The sequence below is a fragment of the Culex pipiens genome, chromosome 3 (genome assembly GCF_016801865.2).
Source record: "Culex pipiens pallens isolate TS chromosome 3, TS_CPP_V2, whole genome shotgun sequence".
NCBI lineage: Eukaryota > Metazoa > Arthropoda > Insecta > Diptera > Culicidae > Culex > Culex pipiens.
The window spans coordinates 84,399,004-84,421,142 of NC_068939.1; the positions used below are offsets into that span (position 1 = coordinate 84,399,004).

General features: G+C 38.0%; 2 protein-coding genes across 2 annotated transcripts in view; one reads left to right on the plus strand and one right to left on the minus strand.

Annotated features, from left to right (window-relative positions):
- The window catches only part of LOC120418991 (glucose transporter type 1), a 443,089-nt gene that overhangs the window by 179,384 nt on the left and 241,566 nt on the right, over nt 1-22,139 (plus strand). The gene's annotated exons all lie outside the window — the stretch shown is intronic.
- The window catches only part of LOC120418987 (uncharacterized), a 122,274-nt gene that overhangs the window by 95,750 nt on the left and 4,385 nt on the right, over nt 1-22,139 (minus strand). Inside the window, exon 3 of the mRNA XM_039581533.2 lies at nt 4,132-4,238. Coding sequence (XP_039437467.1) covers nt 4,132-4,238 — 107 coding nt within the window. The remainder of the gene's footprint in view (nt 1-4,131; nt 4,239-22,139) is intronic.

Sequence of the window (22,139 nt, forward strand, 5' to 3'; positions counted from 1 at the left end):
AACCTTTTCAATTTCGCAATCAAACCTTTATGCCAAACACTGTCAAATGCTTTTTCTATGTCTAGAAGAGCAGCGCCAGCAGAATAGCCCTCAGATTTATTGCTTCGAATTAAATTTGAAACTCTCAACAACTGATGAGTAGTTGAATGCCCAAGGCGAAATCCAAACTGCTCATCAGCGAAAATTGAATTTTCATTAATGTGTGTCATCATTCTATTAAGAATTATTCTTTCGAATAATTTACTAATAGATGAAAGCAAACTAATGGGCCGATAGCTTGAGGCTTCAGCAGGATTTTTATCCGGTTTCAAAATCGGAACTACTTTGGCATTTTTCCAACTACTGGGAAAATATGCCAAATCAAAACATTTGTTGCAAATTTTGACCAAGCTACTTAAAGTTGCTTCAGGTAATTTTTTAATTAAAATGTAAAAAATGCCATCCTCACCAGGGGCTTTCATATTCTTAAATTTTTTGATAATAGATTTTATTTCATTCAGATCCGTATTAAAAACATCATCTGATGAAAACTCTTGTTCAACAATATTCTGAAATTCTATTGAAATTTGATCTTCAATAGGACTCAAAACATTTAAGTTGAAATTATGAGCACTCTCAAACTGCTGAGCAAGTTTTTGAGCTTTCTCCCCATTAGTTAAAAGAATATTATCACCATCTTTTAAAGAAGGGATTGGTTTTTGAGGTTTCTTAAGAACCTTTGAAAGTTTCCAAAAAGGTTTGGAATAAGGTTTAATTTGTTCGACATCTCTTGCGAACTTTTCATTTCGCAGGAGAGTGAATCTGTGGTCAATAACCTTTTGCAAATCTTTTTGAATTCGCTTCAGTGCAGGATCACGAGAACGTTGATACTGTCTTCGACGAACATTTTTCAGACGAATCAGAAGCTGAAGATCGTCATCAATAATGGGAGAATCAAATTTGACTTGGACTTTAGGAATTGCAATATTCCTAGCATCCAAAATTGCATTAGTTAAAGATTCCAAGGCTGAATCAATATCAGCTTTGGTTTCTAAAACAAAGTCATGATTTAAATTGTTCTCAATATGATGCTGATACCTGTTCCAATTAGCTTTGTGGTAATTAAACACAGAACTATTGGGTCTGGTAACTGCTTCATGAGAAAGTGAAAAAGTTACTGGAAGGTGATCAGAATCAAAATCAGCATGAGTCACTAAAGGACCACAATACTGACTTTGATTTGTCAAAACCAAATCAATTGTTGATGGATTTCTAACAGAAGAAAAACAAGTTGGCCCATTCGGGTATAAAACCGAATAAAGACCAGAAGTGCAATCTCTGAATAGAATTTTACCATTGGAATTTACTTTTGAATTATTCCAAGATTGGTGTTTGGCATTAAAATCACCGATGATCAAAAATCGAGATCTATGCCGAGTAAGTTTATTCAAATCCCCTTTGAAATAATTTTTATTTTCCCCAGTGCATTGGAATGGCAAATATGCAGCTGCAATCATAATTTTCCCAAAAGAAGTTTCAAGTTCAATGCCCAAACTTTCAATAACTTTTAACTTAAAGTCACGTAACGTGCTATAAGTCATACTACGGTGGATAACTATTGCAACTCCACCGCCATTTCGATTCATTCGGTTATTGGTTATAACTTTATAATCTGGATCACTTTTCAAATAAGTGCCAGTTTTTAAAAATGTTTCGGTTATAACAGCAACATGCACGTTATGAACTCGTAAAAAGTTGAAAAATTCATTTTCTTTCGCTTTTAAAGAGCGAGCATTAAAATTCATAATATTGTAGCATTACTCATTGTTTGAATCAAACCAAACAGTGAGTTTTGCAAAAAAGTCATTTTTTCAAACGTAACATCGCCGAGATCAGAAGATCCCAAAGCGTTGCCAGCAGAAACATTTTCAAATGAAATTTGAGGTACCTGCCCAATTTGAAGATTGGTAGAGGATTTAAAATTCGTGGATGAACCCGAACCCGAAACGACGTTGGCATAAGAAATACCATTAGTGTTACCTAACTTTTCCACGGTAGGGGTATTTCTAGCATTGTTCGAGTGAGACAGCACGAACGTTTGATTTAAAGATGCAGGTACAACCTGACTTTGAGAAAATTTCGGTTTGGATTTCGGCTGATGCTTAGCACGAGAATCCAAAACCTTTTTTCTGATGGGGCAATCCCAGAAATTTGATTTGTGATTTCCACCACAATTTGCACATTTAAATTGGGTGACTTCTTTCACGGGACAATTGTCCTTGTCGTGAGAAGAATCCCCGCAAACCATGCATTTTGGAACCAGACATGCATCGGCACTATGAGCTCTTTTTAACGGCACTCAGCTTGTTCTAGATGGCATTTTCGTTTAAAGCAATGTTATGCTTGTTGCTAGGTAAAAATCTCTTGTTTTTGGCTTGAATAATGTGTAGAAAACATTGGTTCATTGGAAAACCCGATTTTAGCTATATTTTCATGTAAATGTTCTCTTAAGCTCTCAAGAAGAACTTCTTAAAAGCTCTTTGAGTGCAATTAAGAGTTCTTAACCTATATCTCGGTTGGGTTTCAAAATAATCTCTTAGGGTCTTCGGGAGCCTAAAAGACAAGCGTAATTAGCGTATTCTAATCACTGGCACAACATGCTGGGTATCTTCTACGTGAAATGCCAAACAAGTTCTTCTAAAAGAGGAGTTAGAGCGGATGCATGCCTGTTTGGAACCATGGCGCAATGATCAGTACCGTGACCGAATGCCTGGCAACGCCGGCACTGGGTCAGATTCTGGCCATTACCGCCATGTTTCTTAAAATGCTCCCACTTTACCCGTACATGGAACAAAAACTGTACTTTGTCCAAAAGTTTCAAATTGTTGATTTCATTTCTGTTGAAATGAATCAGATAAAATTGTGAAGTCAAACCAAAGCGAGAAATATTCCCGTTTGATTTTTTCTTCATTGGTATTACTTGGGATGGGGCAAAGCCAAGCAACACCTTAAGTTCGTTTTTGATCTCATCCACCGACAAGTCGTTGGAGAGACCTTTTAGAACCGCCTTGAATGGACGAGCATTCTTGGTCTCATACGTGTAGAAATTGTGTTTGTGGTTTTTCAAATAACCAACAAAAGTTTGGTGATCTTGTAAAGATTCCGTCAACAAGCGACATTCTCCTCTTCGACCAAGCTGGAACGAAACCTTCAAATTGCAAGTTTCCTTGCAATTCTTCAGTTGCATTCGAAAGCTGGCCAAATCGGAGACGGAAGTCACTACAATTGGCGGAGCCTTTACTCGTTTCTCGACGGCAGAAGGCTCAGTACGAGGAGAAGGATCCTTGTCAACAGTTTCGGATAGAACACCGAAACTGTTTGCCAATGGGATTGGAGGATTGACCTCACTTTCAGAATCAGAATCAGACCTCGGATGAGGCTGTTTTCTTTTTCTGTTTCCGTTAGCCGATTTAGCGTTCAAACGCTTCACCGACGTAACGACCAAATCTTCAGAAGATTTGCGTTTACCTTTGTTTTGACGCATTTTGCAAGCAAAGTTCTCTTAAAAAGATGGCTTCGTTTGTAAAATACAACAAAATTTCAGGTGGGGTTAGTCTTGAAAAGACTGTTTAGAATTTTGGAAAATAACTCAGGTAGTCTTTAAAAAGACTGTGAATTTTGTTTGAAATAACTCTGAGCTTAGGTAGTAAAAAATACCGCAGCTCTAGTGTCCGTTCACCACGAAGGTTCGCAAGACACTGCCAAGCTGTCAATCATTAGTCTGTAAAAACGGTGAATAAATTATGGTACACGCTGTAAAGCCAATTCAATGTTGAACGGAAAACAAAATGTTCGCGGAAAAAGCATGCGGTGCGGGGTCGGTATCGATTTTCCACGCCCATCGCCGCAAAGATTGAGTTTGTAACGTTTGCTTTTCAAACATTCGAAATTGAGATAAAAAAGAAGCGCTCAAGAATTGAACATTTCTTACTTTTCTGCTGCCCCCACCCTCCCCCCTCGTTAGTCTGTCAGTCTGTTACAGATCAAGCTGTTACATATGCAATGCAAACTACGAACAACAACCGAAAAAAAGCGAAAGTGATATTTAAATTTGTGTGCGCGAAATTTGTGACGTCTTGTCTTATCTCTTACCTTGTCACCGCAGCTACAGCTCGGTTTCCGCTGACGTTCCGCGTTTTCCGTGAGGATCTTCACCGCGTACAGCAGCTCCTTGGAAATCTTGTACAGCTGTTTGTGCGCTGAAATGGAAGAGTGGGAACGATAGGTACATATTATACTTTTAAATATAGCAGAGTCAAATTTCGATTTGGAAGCTGATAGGAAGATTAATGTTCGTGTACCGAAGCTTTAAGGGGAAACGGGACAATAACGTCATGATTCGAATTCCCGGACGCTTCGAAATCCGGACACCTCATCTTGTTTTATCAATTATTTGGATATAAGTTCGCATTATGAATGTCAAAACTGTGTTATTTGATGAATTCTAACATCAACTTTCATTTAAAGTTTGTTTGAACGCTGTAGTTAATGTCAAAACAATTAAATAAAATAAAATTATAAGATTACCAAAAAATGCGAAACATTTCACGTGAAATATTTCATAGGCGTCCGAAGCACCGGGAAGGCAATGCAGAAATTTATGGTTTTGATTTCCTTAAATTCTAGCAAATTTTTATAAAAAATATCGATTGTTTTGATGTTAACAGCTTATTTGAGACCTAAAGAATGCCATTCACTAACATTTCAGTCCAAATTTGTGCGATTCATTAGCAAAAACGAGTGTCCGGAATTCGAAGCAAAAGTGTCCGGATTTCGAATCAGCTTTTATCAGTGTCCGGGATTCGAAGCACAACAAGTCATTTTAATTTTCAAATTCTGATGAAAAATTGTTAGAAAAGACATATTTTGCATGCATTCTCTTAAAACTGACTGTTAATACTACATCCTGATGATATTTCTTCATTTCCAACTTATTACATGATTTTTTGTCAGCTCTAACGAAAATGATATGCTACTAAGTGTCCGGATTTCGAATCATGACGTTATTTGTTTAGACCGTGAACTCTCACTCCTAACAACACATTAAGGTGTTTCATTCCTGTTTATCGGTAAAATTTCGAAGTGATGTTTACAAACTTTGAATTTTCGGACCAGATCGGTACAAAACGGAAATTTTAAGGAAAAACAATATTTTCATGAATTCAGGTTGGTATTTTGATAAGTTTTGATAGTGTTTCATATCATCCCCTCATCCCTTCCCATGTGATCACGCATCCAATTCGATCGACCTTTACCAAATCTGCTTCTATTTGGCCTGGGGGTTGTTTTGCCTCAAAAACAAAGAATCCCAAGTTTGGTGACAGTTGGTTTTTTTAAGATATTTGAAAAAGCTCATTATTGCATATGCATTTTCCTTAACAATAAGTGAACTTTTGGGTGAGCAAATCGGAAGTTTTTTTTTCACGTAGAATCCAATGGCGTTCCGTCATCAGGGGTGACATTGGGTCTGGGGTGAGATTGGGTCATTCAAATTTCAGTTTAGTTGTATGACCCAATCTTACACCCCAGACCCAATATCACCAAGCTATTTTGTGTCATTGGTTCCCCCAAACAATTTTGCCAGCTGTTCATAAATGGTATGTACATATTCGAAAATCTGTAACTTTTAAAGGAATTTTCTGATCAATTTGGTGCCTTTGGCAAAGTATTAGGTATTGATATTAAATAATGAAAAATTCGTGAAATTTCCCGATCTTCTCGAATGCATTTCTTTTTGTTTATTAATAAATATTAACTTTTAAAAAGGACGTAATATTGAATGTTTTGCCCTTTTGAAATGAGGAAAAAAATTGTATGATTTTTTTTTCAAAATCTCAAAGCTCGGCGGCAAATTTTTTGACCATACTTATCTATGGCTCAAAAGTTGCGGGTTTTGGTCCCCTTCAGAATATCAAAAAAATCATGATAATCAAAAATACGGATTTTGAGAAATTAAGTTTTTGTGAAAAAAAGTTAATCGAAAAATCGGCAATATTTTCACTCCGTGTACCTATTTTTTCTGAACAGTCCTCATCAACACCAACAACATTGCCAAAGACACCAAATTGATCAGAATATACATTCAAAGTTACAAATTTTCGAATATTTACGTACCATTTTAGTATGGACAGCTGCCAAAATTATATTTAGACTCTTCTGGCTTCTTTGGTCATGAAGAAGGCCCCCACAGACTTTGAGCCAAATAAAAAAATACAAATAAAATCCACTTCCGGTTTGGTAAAGAATTTTTTGGTTGGAAAGTTCTGTATTGCTTAGCAAATGTTTTACGAATCCATAAATTTTCTTCAAAAACAAAGACAATCAAAAAAAATATGTTTCTTAAAAACAAATCCCTCGATTTTTTTTGTTTTAAAGCTTTTTAAGAAACACATTGATCTTGTAATCGATTTTGTTTTTTTTTTTGCATGAATTTAATTGCGACATTCTCTTACTTTGGTTATTTTTTCTGTTTTGTGTGTGACCAACTTATGATTTATGAGGAAAACGCCAAACATATAGGTGGATTATGTAAGTTTTTTGATATAATTTCAGACGCAACAAAGTGCGTCAACATAAATTAGGATAAAAAACGTAGAAGACCGATTCTTCGGCTCCTTTTCAAAGAAATCCCATGTCTTTTTTAGTGTTTTGGCTGTAGTGGCAAAATAAAAGAAGAAACCCCCCAATGTTTTAACACATTTGGAAAGATAATTGGTTTTCCTACAAAGCAACGTCATGTACATTGCACAATACTGTACCTGTGCTTCCCTGAAATGAAAATGTAGCGTGACGGGTCAACATCGTAAAACTGGACTTTTAAAAGGCACAACAAGACAATCGCTACAGTTTTACCAGCTTATTTTTTTTAACTTTTGCTCTTCTACACCTTATCACAATTTGAATAACGAATCTTTGCTCCTTGAACTGAACAAATTGGTTGAAATTTGAGTTTTTGCATTTCTTTGCGTGACGAAAGGAGCAGATTTACGAAAAGCTCCTCTCCCATTTAATGGTTTGCAGACCTTATTTGGTCAATATTTTTGGCGTTTGAGGTAAGAATGTTCCAAAATTTTTTACAGTCGAGTACCGAAAAATGGCAGAGTTTTTAAAACTTTTTCAGTGTTTTTTTCTAATCTAATCTAATCTAATCTTGCTGAAAAATATGTGTGGTAAATCTTTTGTTTTTAATTCTTAATAAGGCAATTAACCCTCTTCTGCCCAACTTTTTTCAATTTTTTTTTATTTGGATAGGATGCCATTTTGAGCAATATTTTGTTTTTTCTCTTGTTCTCTTGTTTTATGTTTTTTTTGTATTTTTTTTGCATTAATCTTGTTTAGTTTAAGTTTATTTTTGATTTTATTTGATCTACTCAACCACCTCCTATTATTACATTTTGCCTTTCTAATTTGTTCATGTTTTTACAGTCACTTTTTCAATTTTTTGCTTTTTTTATGGTTGTCTTTAAAGTGGTATATCTTTTGACAATCAAACCCTAAACAGCGTTGTAAAGGTGATAGATTGCTATACAAATTTGCAATAATTTTTGTTGCTTTTTGAAGAACAAAAATTGGTTGAAAAATCAGTGGATAAAATAAATTTGCGGATAGTTAGTGTCATTTTAAATATGAAAATGTTTGTTCCAAAAATGTCAGTTTACCGGAAAACCTGTAGAAATTAAAACAAAAACTTGATGCAGCTTGGTAAACTTTCTTAGCAAAATTGCATACCCCAATCGCGACACAAAGTTAATTTAATCTTCCGTAAACGTGCTCGGATTGAACCCTTTCGCGTGGATTACGGGGCAGCACAATTTTCTCAGGAAAGGCCGGGCCCGACCAAGCCCAGACTCTCATAAATATCTCCGGCTTTGCAGCACCATTTAACTGGGCGCGTGTGAAAGCCATTTTCCTGGTAGTACAGTGAATTCGTCATTTTTGCATTTTTTAATCATGCTTAAAAAAAATATTATAATAAGCCCAAATTTACCCTTACAATTTATTTTGCCAAATAAAAAAAATGATCAAAATATCATCATACACGAGTTTACCTGTACCTTTACGTGAGCAAATAGAACAGAACACCTTCCGTTGCGTTACCTGGATCCGATATGGGCGAAACGTGAGTGAAATAATGAGGGAGAATATAATTATATTGATTTCAATTTTCATTATAATATGCAAATCGGAAGCTTCCGGGCAGTCAGTTTTTCCATTTCCGTTTTTTATCAAGTTGCATCCTTTCGCTGCCGAGCCAGATTCTTTTCCTGCTACTATATAAAGCATAGAAACGGATAAAATTACCGGTTAGTGGATAGACAGTGCCTCTTGTTGCATGCATTTCAGTTTCCTGAAGTCTTGGGGACATTTCTGAACATGAGCGACAACCTTGTTACGGGGGACGATATGAAGAGGACACAAATTGCTAAACGTTCAGACTGGAAGAACTTCCTCGCCGATGATGATGTTGCCGGTGGAAACTTTAATTGTAATTTAATTCATGAATAACACCGTTGAAGCGTTACACGTACGTTCTACCGCCTAGGCACAGCGGAGATACTTAGTTGAAAACGGTGTGTTGTAATTTTATACACCGTTCATTGTTTCTCTGAGTGTTGCTGGCTCCTGGAAACATGGTTCTTCTCGATCCTACGGAAAGGTGGGTTCTGCAGTGGCAAAAGTTCACCACCTTTGGCCACACACTCACAGTGACGCACGGATACACGGAACAAGACAGGTGAGGAAATTAGTTTTACTTGTTTCCTAAAGTTGGTTGGGGCAAGTTTAAGGAAAATTTAGTGTTACTTTGACATGAGCGGATTTTTTTAATTTTTTTAAAACATTTTTAAAACAGTTTGAATTTTTTTTACAATTTTTTGAGGTTCTTTAATTCAAAATCTCGATCTCAAAATGTCAAAATCATCAAAAATCAATCAAAAAAACTAACTTAATCCACCTATGTGGTTGATGCCTTCCTCACTTTTTACCAACAATGAGTAATATGAGTGGTTTGGACACGTATTTTAACTATTTCTTTTTAATCCAGAAAAATAAGTACACAGATATAACTTAAGTGGTCATAACTCGAGACAGGGTTGCCAGATCTTCAATGATGTGGACTCGTTGGAAAGGTTTTTTAATTACCTAACCAACGATGGGTCGGGTTCTGGATACGGACATTGTTTACATACATTTAAGTGAGACCCGGCTTCAAAAAAGTACATAAATATCACTTAAGTGGTCATAACTCGAGACAGGGCTGCCAGATCTTCAATGTTGTGGACTCGTTGGAAAGGGTTTTTGATTACCTAACCAACGATGGGTCGGGTTCTGGATCCGGACATAGTTTACATACATTTAAGTGAGACCCGGCTTCAAAAAAGTACATAAATATCACTTAAGTGGTCATAACTCGAGACAGGGCTGCCAGATCTTCAATGTTGTGGACTCGTTGGAAAGGGTTTTCGATTACCTAACCAACGATGGGTCGGGTTGTGGATCCGGACATCGTTTACATACATTTAAGTGAGATCCGGCTTCAAAAAAGTACATAAATATCACTTAAATGGTCATTACTCAAGACAGGGTAGCCAGATCTTCAATGTTGTGGACTCGTTGGAAAGGGTTTTTGATTACCTAACTAACGATGGGTCGGGTTGTGGATCCGGACATAGTTTATATACATTTAAGTGAGATCCGGCTTCAAAAAAGTACATAAATATCACTTAAGTGGTCATAACTCGAGACAGGGCTGCCAGATCTTCAATGTTGTGGACTCGTTGGAAAGGTTTTTTAATTACCTAACCAACGATGGGTCGGGTTCTGGATCCGGACATCGTTTACATACATTTATGTGAGATCCGGCTTCAAAAAAGTACATAAATATCACTTAAGTGGTCATAACTCGAGACAGGGCTGCCAGATCTTCAATGTTGTGGACTCGTTGGAAAGGGTTTTCGATTACCTAACCAACGATGGGTCGGGTTCTGGATCCGGACATAGTTTATATACATTTAAGTGAGATCCGGCTTCAAAAAAGTACATAAATATCACTTAAGTGGTCATAACTCGAGACAGGGCTGCCAGATCTTCAATGTTGTGGACTCGTTGGAAAGGGTTTTCGATTACCTAACCAACGATGGGTCGGGTTGTGGATCCGGACATCGTTTACATACATTTAAGTGAGATCCGGCTTCAAAAAAGTACATAAATATCACTTAAATGGTCATTACTCAAGACAGGGTAGCCAGATCTTCAATGTTGTGGACTCGTTGGAAAGGGTTTTTGATTACCTAACTAACGATGGGTCGGGTTGTGGATCCGGACATCGTTTACATACATTTATGTGAGATCCGGCTTCAAAAAAGTACATAAATATCACTTAAGTGGTCATAACTCGAGACAGGGCTGCCAGATCTTCAATGTTGTGGACTCGTTGGAAAGGGTTTTTGATTACCTAACCAACGATGGGTCGGGTTCTGGATCCGGACATCGTTTACATACATTTATGTGAGATCCGGCTTCAAAAAAGTACATAAATATCACTTAAGTGGTAATAACTCGAGACAGGGTTGCCAGATCTTCAATGTTGTGGACTCGTTGGAAAAGGTTTTTGATTACCTAACTAACGATGGGTCGGGTTCTGGATCCGGACATAGTTTATATACATTTAAGTGAAATCCGGCTTCAAAAAAGTACATAAATATCACTTAAGTCAGCGATTCTCAACCTTCTTCTAGGCTGGTACCCCCTGCCATGTAAATCAAGTAGGCCCGGTACCCCCGTTGAGAGTCGCTGACTTAAGTGGTCATAACTCGAGACAGAGCTGCCAGATCTTCAATGTTGTGGACTCGTTGGAAAAGGTTTTTGATTACCTAACTAACGATGGGTCGGGTTCTGGATCCGGACATAGTTTATATACATTTAAGTGAGACCCGGCTTCAAAAAAGTACATAAATAACACTTAAGTGGTCATAACTCGAGACAGGGCTGCCAGATCTTCAATGTTGTGGACTCGTTGGAAAGGGTTTTGGATTACCTAACCAACGATGGGTCGGGTTGTGGATCCGGACATCGTTTACATACATTTAAGTGAGATCCGGCTTCAAAAAAGTACATAAATATCACTTAAGTGGTCATAACTCGAGACAGGGTTGCCAGATCTTCAATGTTGTGGACTCGTTGGAAAGGGTTTTTGATTACCTAACTAACGATGGGTCGGGTTCTGGATCCGGACATAGTTTATATACATTTAAGTGAGACCCGGCTTCAAAAAAGTACATAAATAACACTTAAGTGGTCATAACTCGAGACAGGGCTGCCAGATCTTCAATGTTGTGGACTCGTTGGAAAGGGTTTTGGATTACCTAACCAACGATGGGTCGGGTTGTGGATCCGGACATCGTTTACATACATTTAAGTGAGATCCGGCTTCAAAAAAGTACATAAATATCACTTAAGTGGTCATAACTCGAGACAGGGTTGCCAGATCTTCAATGTTGTGGACTCGTTGGAAAGGGTTTTTGATTACCTAACTAACGATGGGTCGGGTTCTGGATCCGGACATAGTTTATATACATTTAAGTGAGACCCGGCTTCAAAAAAGTACATAAATAACACTTAAGTGGTCATAACTCGAGACAGGGCTGCCAGGTCTTCAATGTTGTGGACTTGTTGGAAAGGGTTTTTGATTACCTAACCAACGATGGGTCGGGTTCTGGATCCGGACATCGTTTACATACATTTATGTGAGATCCGGCTTCAAAAAAGTACATAAATATCACTTAAGTGGTAATAACTCGAGACAGGGTTGCCAGATCTTCAATATTGTGGACTCGTTGGAAAGGGTTTTTGATTACCTAACTAACGATGGGTCGGGTTCTGGATCCGGACATAGTTTATATACATTTAAGTGAGACCCGGCTTCAAAAAAGTACATAAATAACACTTAAGTGGTCATAACTCGAGACAGGGCTGCCAGATCTTCAATGTTGTGGACTCGTTGGAAAGGGTTTTGGATTACCTAACCAACGATGGGTCGGGTTGTGGATCCGGACATCGTTTACATACATTTAAGTGAGATCCGGCTTCAAAAAAGTACATAAATATCACTTAAGTGGTCATAACTCGAGACAGGGTTGCCAGATCTTCAATGTTGTGGACTCGTTGGAAAGGGTTTTTGATTACCTAACTAACGATGGGTCGGGTTCTGGATCCGGACATAGTTTATATACATTTAAGTGAGACCCGGCTTCAAAAAAGTACACAAATAACACTTAAGTGGTCATAACTCGAGACAGGGCTGCCAGATCTTCAATGTTGTGGACTCGTTGGAAAGGGTTTTCGATTACCTAACTAACGATGGGTCGGGTTGTGGATCCAGACATCGTTTACATACATTTAAGTGAGATCCGGCTTCAAAAAAGTACATAAATATCACTTAAGTGGTCATAACTCGAGACAGGGTTGCCAGATCTTCAATGTTGTGGACTCGTTGGAAAGGGTTTTTGATTACCTAACTAACGATGGGTCGGGTTCTGGATCCGGACATAGTTTATATACATTTAAGTGAGACCCGGCTTCAAAAAAGTACATAAATATCACTTAAGTGGTAATAACTCGAGACAGGGTTGCCAGATCTTCAATGTTGTAGACTCGTTGGAAAGGGTTTTCGATTACCTAACCAACGATGGGTCGGGTTGTGGATCCGGACATCGTTTACATACATTTAAGTGAGATCCGGCTTCAAAAAAGTACATAAATATCACTTAAGTGGTCATAACTCGAGACAGGGTTGCCAGATCTTCAATGTTGTGGACTCGTTGGAAAAGGTTTTTGATTACCTAACTAACGATGGGTCGGGTTCTGGATCCGGACATAGTTTATATACATTTAAGTGAAATCCGGCTTCAAAAAAGTACATAAATATCACTTAAGTCAGCGATTCTCAACCTTCTTCTAGGCTGGTACCCCCTGCCATGTAAATCAAGTAGGCCCGGTACCCCCGTTGAGAGTCGCTGACTTAAGTGGTCATAACTCGAGACAGAGCTGCCAGATCTTCAATGTTGTGGACTCGTTGGAAAGGGTTTTGGATTACCTAACCAACGATGGGTTGGGTTGTGGATCCGGACATCGTTTACATACATTTATGTGAGATCCGGCTTCAAAAAAGTACATAAATATCACTTAAGTGGTAATAACTCGAGACAGGGTTGCCAGATCTTCAATAATGTGGACTCGTTGGAAAGGGTTTTCGATTACCTAACCAACGATGGGTCGGATTGTGGATCCGGACATCGTTTACATACATTTAAGTGAGATCCGGCTTCAAAAAAGTACATAAATATCACTTAAGTGGTCATAACTCGAGACAGGGTTGCCAGATCTTCAATGTTGTGGACTCGTTGGAAAGGGTTTTTGATTACCTAACTAACGATGGGTCGGGTTCTGGATCCGGACATAGTTTATATACATTTAAGTGAGACCCGGCTTCAAAAAAGTACATAAATAACACTTAAGTGGTCATAACTCGAGACAGGGCTGCCAGATCTTCAATGTTGTGGACTCGTTGGAAAGGGTTTTCGATTACCTAACCAACGATGGGTCGGGTTGTGGATCCGGACATCGTTTACATACATTTAAGTGAGATCCGGCTTCAAAAAAGTACATAAATATCACTTAAGTGGTCATAACTCGAGACAGGGTTGCCAGATCTTCAATGTTGTGGACTCGTTGGAAAGGGTTTTTGATTACCTAACTAACGATGGGTCGGGTTCTGGATCCGGACATAGTTTATATACATTTAAGTGAGACCCGGCTTCAAAAAAGTACATAAATAACACTTAAGTGGTCATAACTCGAGACAGGGCTGCCAGATCTTCAATGTTGTGGACTCGTTGGAAAGGGTTTTGGATTACCTAACCAACGATGGGTCGGGTTGTGGATCCGGACATCGTTTACATACATTTAAGTGAGATCCGGCTTCAAAAAAGTACATAAATATCACTTAAGTGGTCATAACTCGAGACAGGGTTGCCAGATCTTCAATGTTGTGGACTCGTTGGAAAGGGTTTTTGATTACCTAACTAGCGATAGGTCGGGTTCTGGATCCGGACATAGTTTATATACATTTAAGTGAGACCCGGCTTCAAAAAAGTACATAAATAACACTTAAGTGGTCATAACTCGAGACAGGGCTGCCAGATCTTCAATGTTGTGGACTTGTTGGAAAGGGTTTTTGATTACCTAACCAACGATGGGTCGGGTTCTGGATCCGGACATCGTTTACATACATTTATGTGAGATCCGGCTTCAAAAAAGTACATAAATATCACTTAAGTGGTAATAACTCGAGACAGGGTTGCCAGATCTTCAATATTGTGGACTCGTTGGAAAGGGTTTTTGATTACCTAACTAACGATGGGTCGGGTTCTGGATCCGGACATAGTTTATATACATTTAAGTGAGACCCGGCTTCAAAAAAGTACATAAATAACACTTAAGTGGTCATAACTCGAGACAGGGCTGCCAGATCTTCAATGTTGTGGACTCGTTGGAAAGGGTTTTGGATTACCTAACCAACGATGGGTCGGGTTGTGGATCCGGACATCGTTTACATACATTTAAGTGAGATCCGGCTTCAAAAAAGTACATAAATATCACTTAAGTGGTCATAACTCGAGACAGGGTTGCCAGATCTTCAATGTTGTGGACTCGTTGGAAAGGGTTTTTGATTACCTAACTAACGATGGGTCGGGTTCTGGATCCGGACATAGTTTATATACATTTAAGTGAGACCCGGCTTCAAAAAAGTACATAAATAACACTTAAGTGGTCATAACTCGAGACAGGGCTGCCAGATCTTCAATGTTGTGGACTCGTTGGAAAGGGTTTTGGATTACCTAACCAACGATGGGTCGGGTTGTGGATCCGGACATCGTTTACATACATTTAAGTGAGATCCGGCTTCAAAAAAGTACATAAATATCACTTAAGTGGTCATAACTCGAGACAGGGTTGCCAGATCTTCAATGTTGTGGACTCGTTGGAAAGGGTTTTTGATTACCTAACTAACGATGGGTCGGGTTCTGGATCCGGACATAGTTTATATACATTTAAGTGAGACCCGGCTTCAAAAAAGTACATAAATAACACTTAAGTGGTCATAACTCGAGACAGGGTTGCCAGATCTTCAATGTTGTGGACTCTTTGGAAAGGGTTTTCGATTACCTAACCAACGATGGGTCGGATGATGGATCTGGACATCGTTTACATGCATATAAATGAGATCCGGATATATGTGAAAACACATTTTTATACATAACTTTTGAACTAGTTATCGAAACTTCAAAAAATTCAATAGCGATGTATGGGACCATAAATCAAGTCGAATGCGACCGGTTTGATCAAAATCGGTTCAGCCAGTGCTGAGAAAACTCAGTGAGAATTTTGGTCACATACATACATACACACACATACACACACACATACACACACACATACACACACACATACACACACACAGACATTTGTTCAGTTTTCGATTCTGAGTCGATATGTATACATGAAGCTGGGTCTTTGAGCTTTTAATAAAAAGTTCATTTTTAGAGCAGGATTATAGCCTTACCTCAGTGAGGAAGGCAAAACACGTAATTTTAACTCCAATTTGAGAAACCCAGATTATCCTAGTGCAACACGATGCAAAACTTTTGCCGACCAACCCCGATAGGCAAAAATCCAAAATTCAATCAAGTGACCTCCAGTCAACTCCGTCCATTCGACACACAACTTGTCCAACACCAAGGCGTCGAAAGGAGCAAACGTCAGTGCCAACGCTTCGACGAAACGCCGCCCAGCTGGCTGGCTGCCTGCCACTCGAAAACGCCAATCAACTTCACCTCAACAGCAGCACCAGCAGTTCAGCAACCTATTCGATTATTCAATCAATCACAGCATCCTCACAAACCTCTCCACTGCCGTGTGTGTTAAAACAACGTGAAATTCAAGAGAGCAACCATTTCCGTGTGGTCGGGTTTTAGGTTGGGGGCGCCCCAAAGGCGCAAAGGTGCAACTCTCGACCAATATCCGGAAGGACTTCCGGCGACTTGAAATTAAATTGAACACGCACCTTCCATCGCTGGATGCAGGAAAAACATGGTGTAAACCCAAAAAAAAAACTCAAAATATGTTCAAAACCCAATATTTTGACACTTTGGTTCTATTTTGAGGGCAGATTCAACGGGAAAAAATATAGTTGGACAATTTTCGAATTTCGTTAGGGTGGTTCATTACACTTTTCTTTTGAAAATTATACATTTTCAAACCAAGATATCTCGAGTATACAGAAAAATTACCCTACGCTATTTTATTTTCAGCGTTTTTAGTGCTAGATCTCCTTTTCAAATGCAACCTGCCGCTTAAAATTTGACCTGCGCTTTTTCGAGATATTTGAGTATTAAAATTGAATCATGTTTACCTTGAAATGGCTGTAACTTTTGACCCTTAAGTTCAAATTATATTTTTTTAATTGAAAATGTTTGTTTTTTAGAGCTATAAAAGTGCCCCGACAATCTTAACCTTGAATGCTACGTTCAAAAACTGATTTTTGAAGGTTTGCTCTGATGCTTTCTCCAAGTTTAAATCGTAGAAGGCGTAGATTGTGGGATAAAATTTTGGTGTCTTCGACAAAGTTACTTGGATTGACAAGCTCAACAATTTTCTAGAAGACAAAATAAATCTCAAACATATTCCTGCAAAGTTTGAATCTCAAAAATCTCCTTATCGTGAACCAACCTAATTTTATATCAATCCAAAAGTTGGTAATTTTTTTTTTTGGAAATTTATTTAATTTTCTAATAATTTTTGCGATTTGGACCACTATACAATGTCCAAGTCATAATCATGTCTTACCATCTTTAAATATAGATAATATTCAAAAGATCAGGAAATTTCTGCCAGTTTTTGACCAATTTACATTTATTTTAATTAAAATCAGTTGATAGTGTATATTTTAATTTTCCTTAAAAGAGAAACATTTTCAAATGTGAGCTCATACCATCACTTCGAAATTTCACAGATTTATATTTATGTTACCCATTACTAGCGAACAACTTTCTTTTACCGTAAAACGGGGTGACTTTGATAGCCGGGGTGACTTTGATAGGTTTGAGATTTTTCCGCAAAATGAAGAGTACAAATAAATTACATACGGAATGGTTTGGAATCATACTGACCGGGGTAGAGAAGTGTTCAAAGTACCTAAAGAAGAACTTTTCATAAAATTTTTAAAAGTTTAAATAGTTAGTTAACTATAACTAAGAAAATGTTGATGAAAGGCATTATTTAAAACTTCTCAAAGTGTCATGATTTTCTCAATGAACATGATTTTGAATCGGAAAACGGAATGCATTTTCGGATTCTTTGGACAATTTTCCACTAGGAGATGGTAAAATAAGTTTGTAAATAATAAATTATATGTGTTTTTAAAACACAATTCAATAAAATCTCCAAATTTAAAGGCGATTTCAGTTGAACAAATTTCATGTAAAGTGTGAAAACTTGTGATTCGTGCTTTGAATTTTGTATAAAATGCAATATAAATCGATAATTTTATAAACAAAACTAGTTTTAACGAATTTAAGGAAAAATTCCAACATTTTAACAATTTTACCTGAAATTTATATGTATTTTGTTAAAAAGCTTATAAATTTAGTTAACTAAATATAAACATTGCTTTTCTTTCTTTAAAACTTTATCAGCAACCTTAGTGATGGTACATTTGACGTAAAAATAAAGTTTGAACACCTTAAATCTGATTTTAACAAGAAAAACTATGACTATCAAAGTCACCCCGGAATTTGAACTAAGAATTTTTAACGTAACTATTTTTCCAAACACTTTTGAAAACACTTTTTTTCAAAAATAGTGCATGGACTTTGTGTGGCCTACCCCAGTACATGTTATAAAAATAAAAATCTTGAGAAAAACTTTAACAGTTGAAAAATATTCCAAAAACAAATTGAATCCTATCAAAGTCACCCCGGTTTACGGTACATTTTTATTTTTTTTTAAATATACTAAAGAAAACATTAAAAAATAAAACTTATCGTATTTTAACATAAAATGAGCCATAATACAACAAAAAATAATTTTTTTTTTTTTTTTTTATTATAGAGACTTTACACCATTGTGCATTCATCTCTTCAAGGTGGATAGTGAAAGAGGAAAGATTACAGAGTTTAAAATCACTTCAATAATTATTACTATGCCTTTTTTCTAACGATTTCTGTCTATGTTTCAAATATTTAGCGGAATATTTAGAGAATGAATTATCAAGTTCTTCAAGTTTTTCTTCGTCCTCTTCTTCCAGGGATTTAGAAGTTATCTCACAACACTTTTTCTTATAATATTTTGCTTTTATGACATCTTCATCTTCTTCATCTGTTGTTTCTTCTGCAGCCATCTCTCTTCGTTTTGATGTCAATTCGTCATCCGCGTCCAAATATGCCTGTAAGCGCTTTCGGCGGCGGGTGTGCTTAGAAAGCACGGTCTCGAATCCATCGTTGTCTTCGTCGTCAATTTCACTTGTTTCCATTGCATTTTGTTCTGGTTTACTGTTGTTGCTTTTACTGCTGCTGCTGCTTGGCTCGGGTTCAATCGGTTGTGTACTACTTTTTTGGTCCACCTTTTTACTCGAATCCGCACATTTTTTGTTCTTTGCTTTGAGTTTGCAAAGCGATTTTTTGCCTATAATCGTCACTGTTGCAGCAGCATTGTTTACAGTGATTGATTTCGGCGTTGGCTGTTTCAGCAACATCCGCAGGGTCCGAACTCCATTTGGGATTCCTGGGAAGAAGTTAATCCAGCGGTCGTTGGTGATGGTCAAAACTTCGCCGTATTTACTCATCACTTTGACTACGTCATCATTGCTTATGCCTAGAGGTAGGTCAAGCACACGAACTTCCGTAGCGTTGTTGTCCAGGTAAATCGGGATTTTGCAACCCTGATATACCAGAGGTTTGTCGATGATGGACGAGGCCATTGCTGAGTCGGCGAACTGCAACACGGCTATTTTTCTTCTATTGCATAATTGCAATGCTCGCAAGTTTTCTTGGTTTACTTGAAGGTCTGCGAGAAATTTTTTTACAAGCTTTGGGCTTGCTTGGTTTTGGAGTTGACAAAAATCCAGAACCACACTGTTTTTGTCTACGGTGCACATTTTTAAAAAAGCGGCGACGCGCACACAAACTGCGGACTGGCGTTGAGAATGCGACTTGTAAGGTCGGCGGTTACTTTGCAACTGAAAAAAAAAAAAAAAAAAAAAAAAAAAAAATTGTTTTTTACGTAAAATTTCTAAAAAACTGCATTTCGTATTTTTTCTTATAGGATCCATCCATAAACCACGTGAACACTTTTTTTAAATCTCAGACCCACCCCTTCCCCTCGCGTGGGCAATTTCCATACAAGAAAAATCTTTTTTGTATGGAGCGTGGACAATCGTTGACCCCCCCCCCCCCTAAGGCGCCCACGTGGTTCATGGATGGTCCTTATAAGAAAACTGAAATCAAAATTCAAAAAAAAAATCTCAAAAACCATTTTAAACAACATATGAATAAAAACAGCAAATCTGAACACGCCGGATTTTCGTTGCCGTTTCCGTCTTTGTTTCCCCCCGATTGTGTGTGTATTTCGACCCGGGTGATTTCACGATGTTGACAGTTGCTTTGGAGAATTTGAACGGTGCGCGTCGCGGTCATCTCGCAGGATTTTCGATGCCGTTGCCGTCTTTGTTGTCCCCCCGATTGTGTGTGTATTTCGGTCCGGGTGGTTTCGCGTTTTCGCATTTTAGTTGGTTTTATCTTTCCACAGCCGGCTGTCTAAGATTGAATCATTTATGCTAAACTCAACACCAAATAACCGGGAATAGTCTCATCCGCATACTCCGACTGTTTGCCTTGAGAATGCATAATACATCACACCATTAAACAAAATTTATTGATTATTGGGTCGCATCATCATCCTCTATGTTGAATCCTGGCCATTACCCTTACCCACTAACAAAATCCCAAGTAGAAAGAGTTTTCCGGCACACGTGGGGGTGTGGATATCGTATAGAACCCACCCTTTGTAGCAACCCCAAGTAACATTTTTTGTTGCGGATCCTTAAATGCAACTATTTCGTAACACCCAAAATGTGCTATCACAACATAGTTAGAACACTCGTGGTGCCCTAAAAAGCGCACGAAAATTGTGTGTTGGCAACATTTAGCAGCTTGTTTCAACTTTGTTACGACGAAGTTCCAGAAACAATTTGTTTGTCTAAATATGTCGGTAAAGTAGTTTGTTGTGTTGTCATGATGTTGCCATTATGTTGTCGTTTAATTTGCGCGAAACAAAAAAATTCTATTTCAGCAAAAAAAAACTAAAGTGCCCCTGTCGGGATTCTGGACTGGTACCTTCAGATTATCACACCTTGCCTCTACCACTGAGCCACGGATGAATTGACGAAAGGACAAATGGTTGGGCTGAACTGTATCTAAGGATTTTTGATTTCAATATTATTCTTAGCACTCAAATCGGGCTAAGTCACATGTTGCAACAATGGAACCAATATGTTTTCAATATGTTTCGATTACAAAACGAAATTGGATTGTTGCAAAGTTGTTTTCAATTCGAAACGTTTGCAACATTGCATCGTATTGTTGCTAAAATGTCATTTATATGTTTCTACAGCAAAACAAACCCAAGTAGCATTTGGCAACATGATAAATTTGACTAAGTCCAGTTTTTGTTTTGTTTTGCTGTAGAAACATTAAAATGACATTTTAGCAACAATACGTTGCAATGTTGCAAACGTTTTGAATTAAAAACAACTTAGCAACAATCCATTTCGTTTTGTAATCGAAACATATTGAAAACTTATTGGTTCCATTGTTGCAACATGTGACTTAGCCCGATTTGTGTGCTAAGAATAATATTGAAATAAAAAATCCTTAGATACAGTTCAGCCCAACCATATGCTCTTTCATCAATTCATCCGTGGCTCAGTGGTAGAGGCAAGGTGTGAAGATCTGAAGGTACCAGTCCAGAATCCCGACAGGGGCACTTTAGTTTTTTTGTTCAAATAGATTTTTTTTTGTTTCGCGCAAATTAAACGACAACATAATGGCAACATCATGACAACACAACAAACTACTTTACCGACATATTTAGACAAACAAATTGTTTCTGGAACTTCGTCATAACAAAGTTGAAACAAACGGCTAAATGTTGCCAACACAAAATTTTCGTGCGCTTTTTAGGGCACCACGAGTGTTCTAACTATGTTGTGATAGCACATTTTGCGAGTTACGAAATAGTTGCATTTAAGGATCCGCAACAAAAAATGTTACTTGGGAAACAAAAACTGGACTTAGTCAAATTTATCATGTTGCCAAATGCTACTTGGGAACCTGTGCTAACTAACATTCCCGTCCCAATCCCCCGAGATCTACAAACTGACATGGCGGGCGCCGTTGGTGGCCAATGACTGTTACCTATTTGCTTCAGATCTAGTTTTAATGATCTTGATGTTTTATCTTTTCAACGCATTCATACATGCTGTTGATAAGGGAAACACCATTAGATCGTTCAAGCGTTTGGTCGGTTGTATTGATAGGATATTACGGTCCTGTTCAGCAACGGAGAAGGACAACCATGGGTGGTCTCTCATGCTCATGCTCATGCTCATGCTCATGCTCATGAATAAAAACAGCAAATCTTTTTCAAGATAAAGACATTCAAATACCGTAAACTGGGTGACACTATTCAGTGTTATTGAAGCAGAATTAAGCATAAGCATAAGCATAGGTGCCCACCCGCAGTTGCTACTCCGTTATTGACCAGGACCTCCAGAAGTTACATCCACGAGCCGTGGAAGATGAGTGGGTGCTATATTTCCTCGCTTCGCAACTCCTCAAAGGCCCCTATCATGCTGATCAATACCGACGCCGGCCACGACCAGTGGTAGGGTCACGGGGAAGTGGATGGGAATGTTAGTCCGATACTTGAGTGAAAGAGACCGCCCAATCGACTGCTTCTCCGACAAAGTATCACATGAGTTTTGA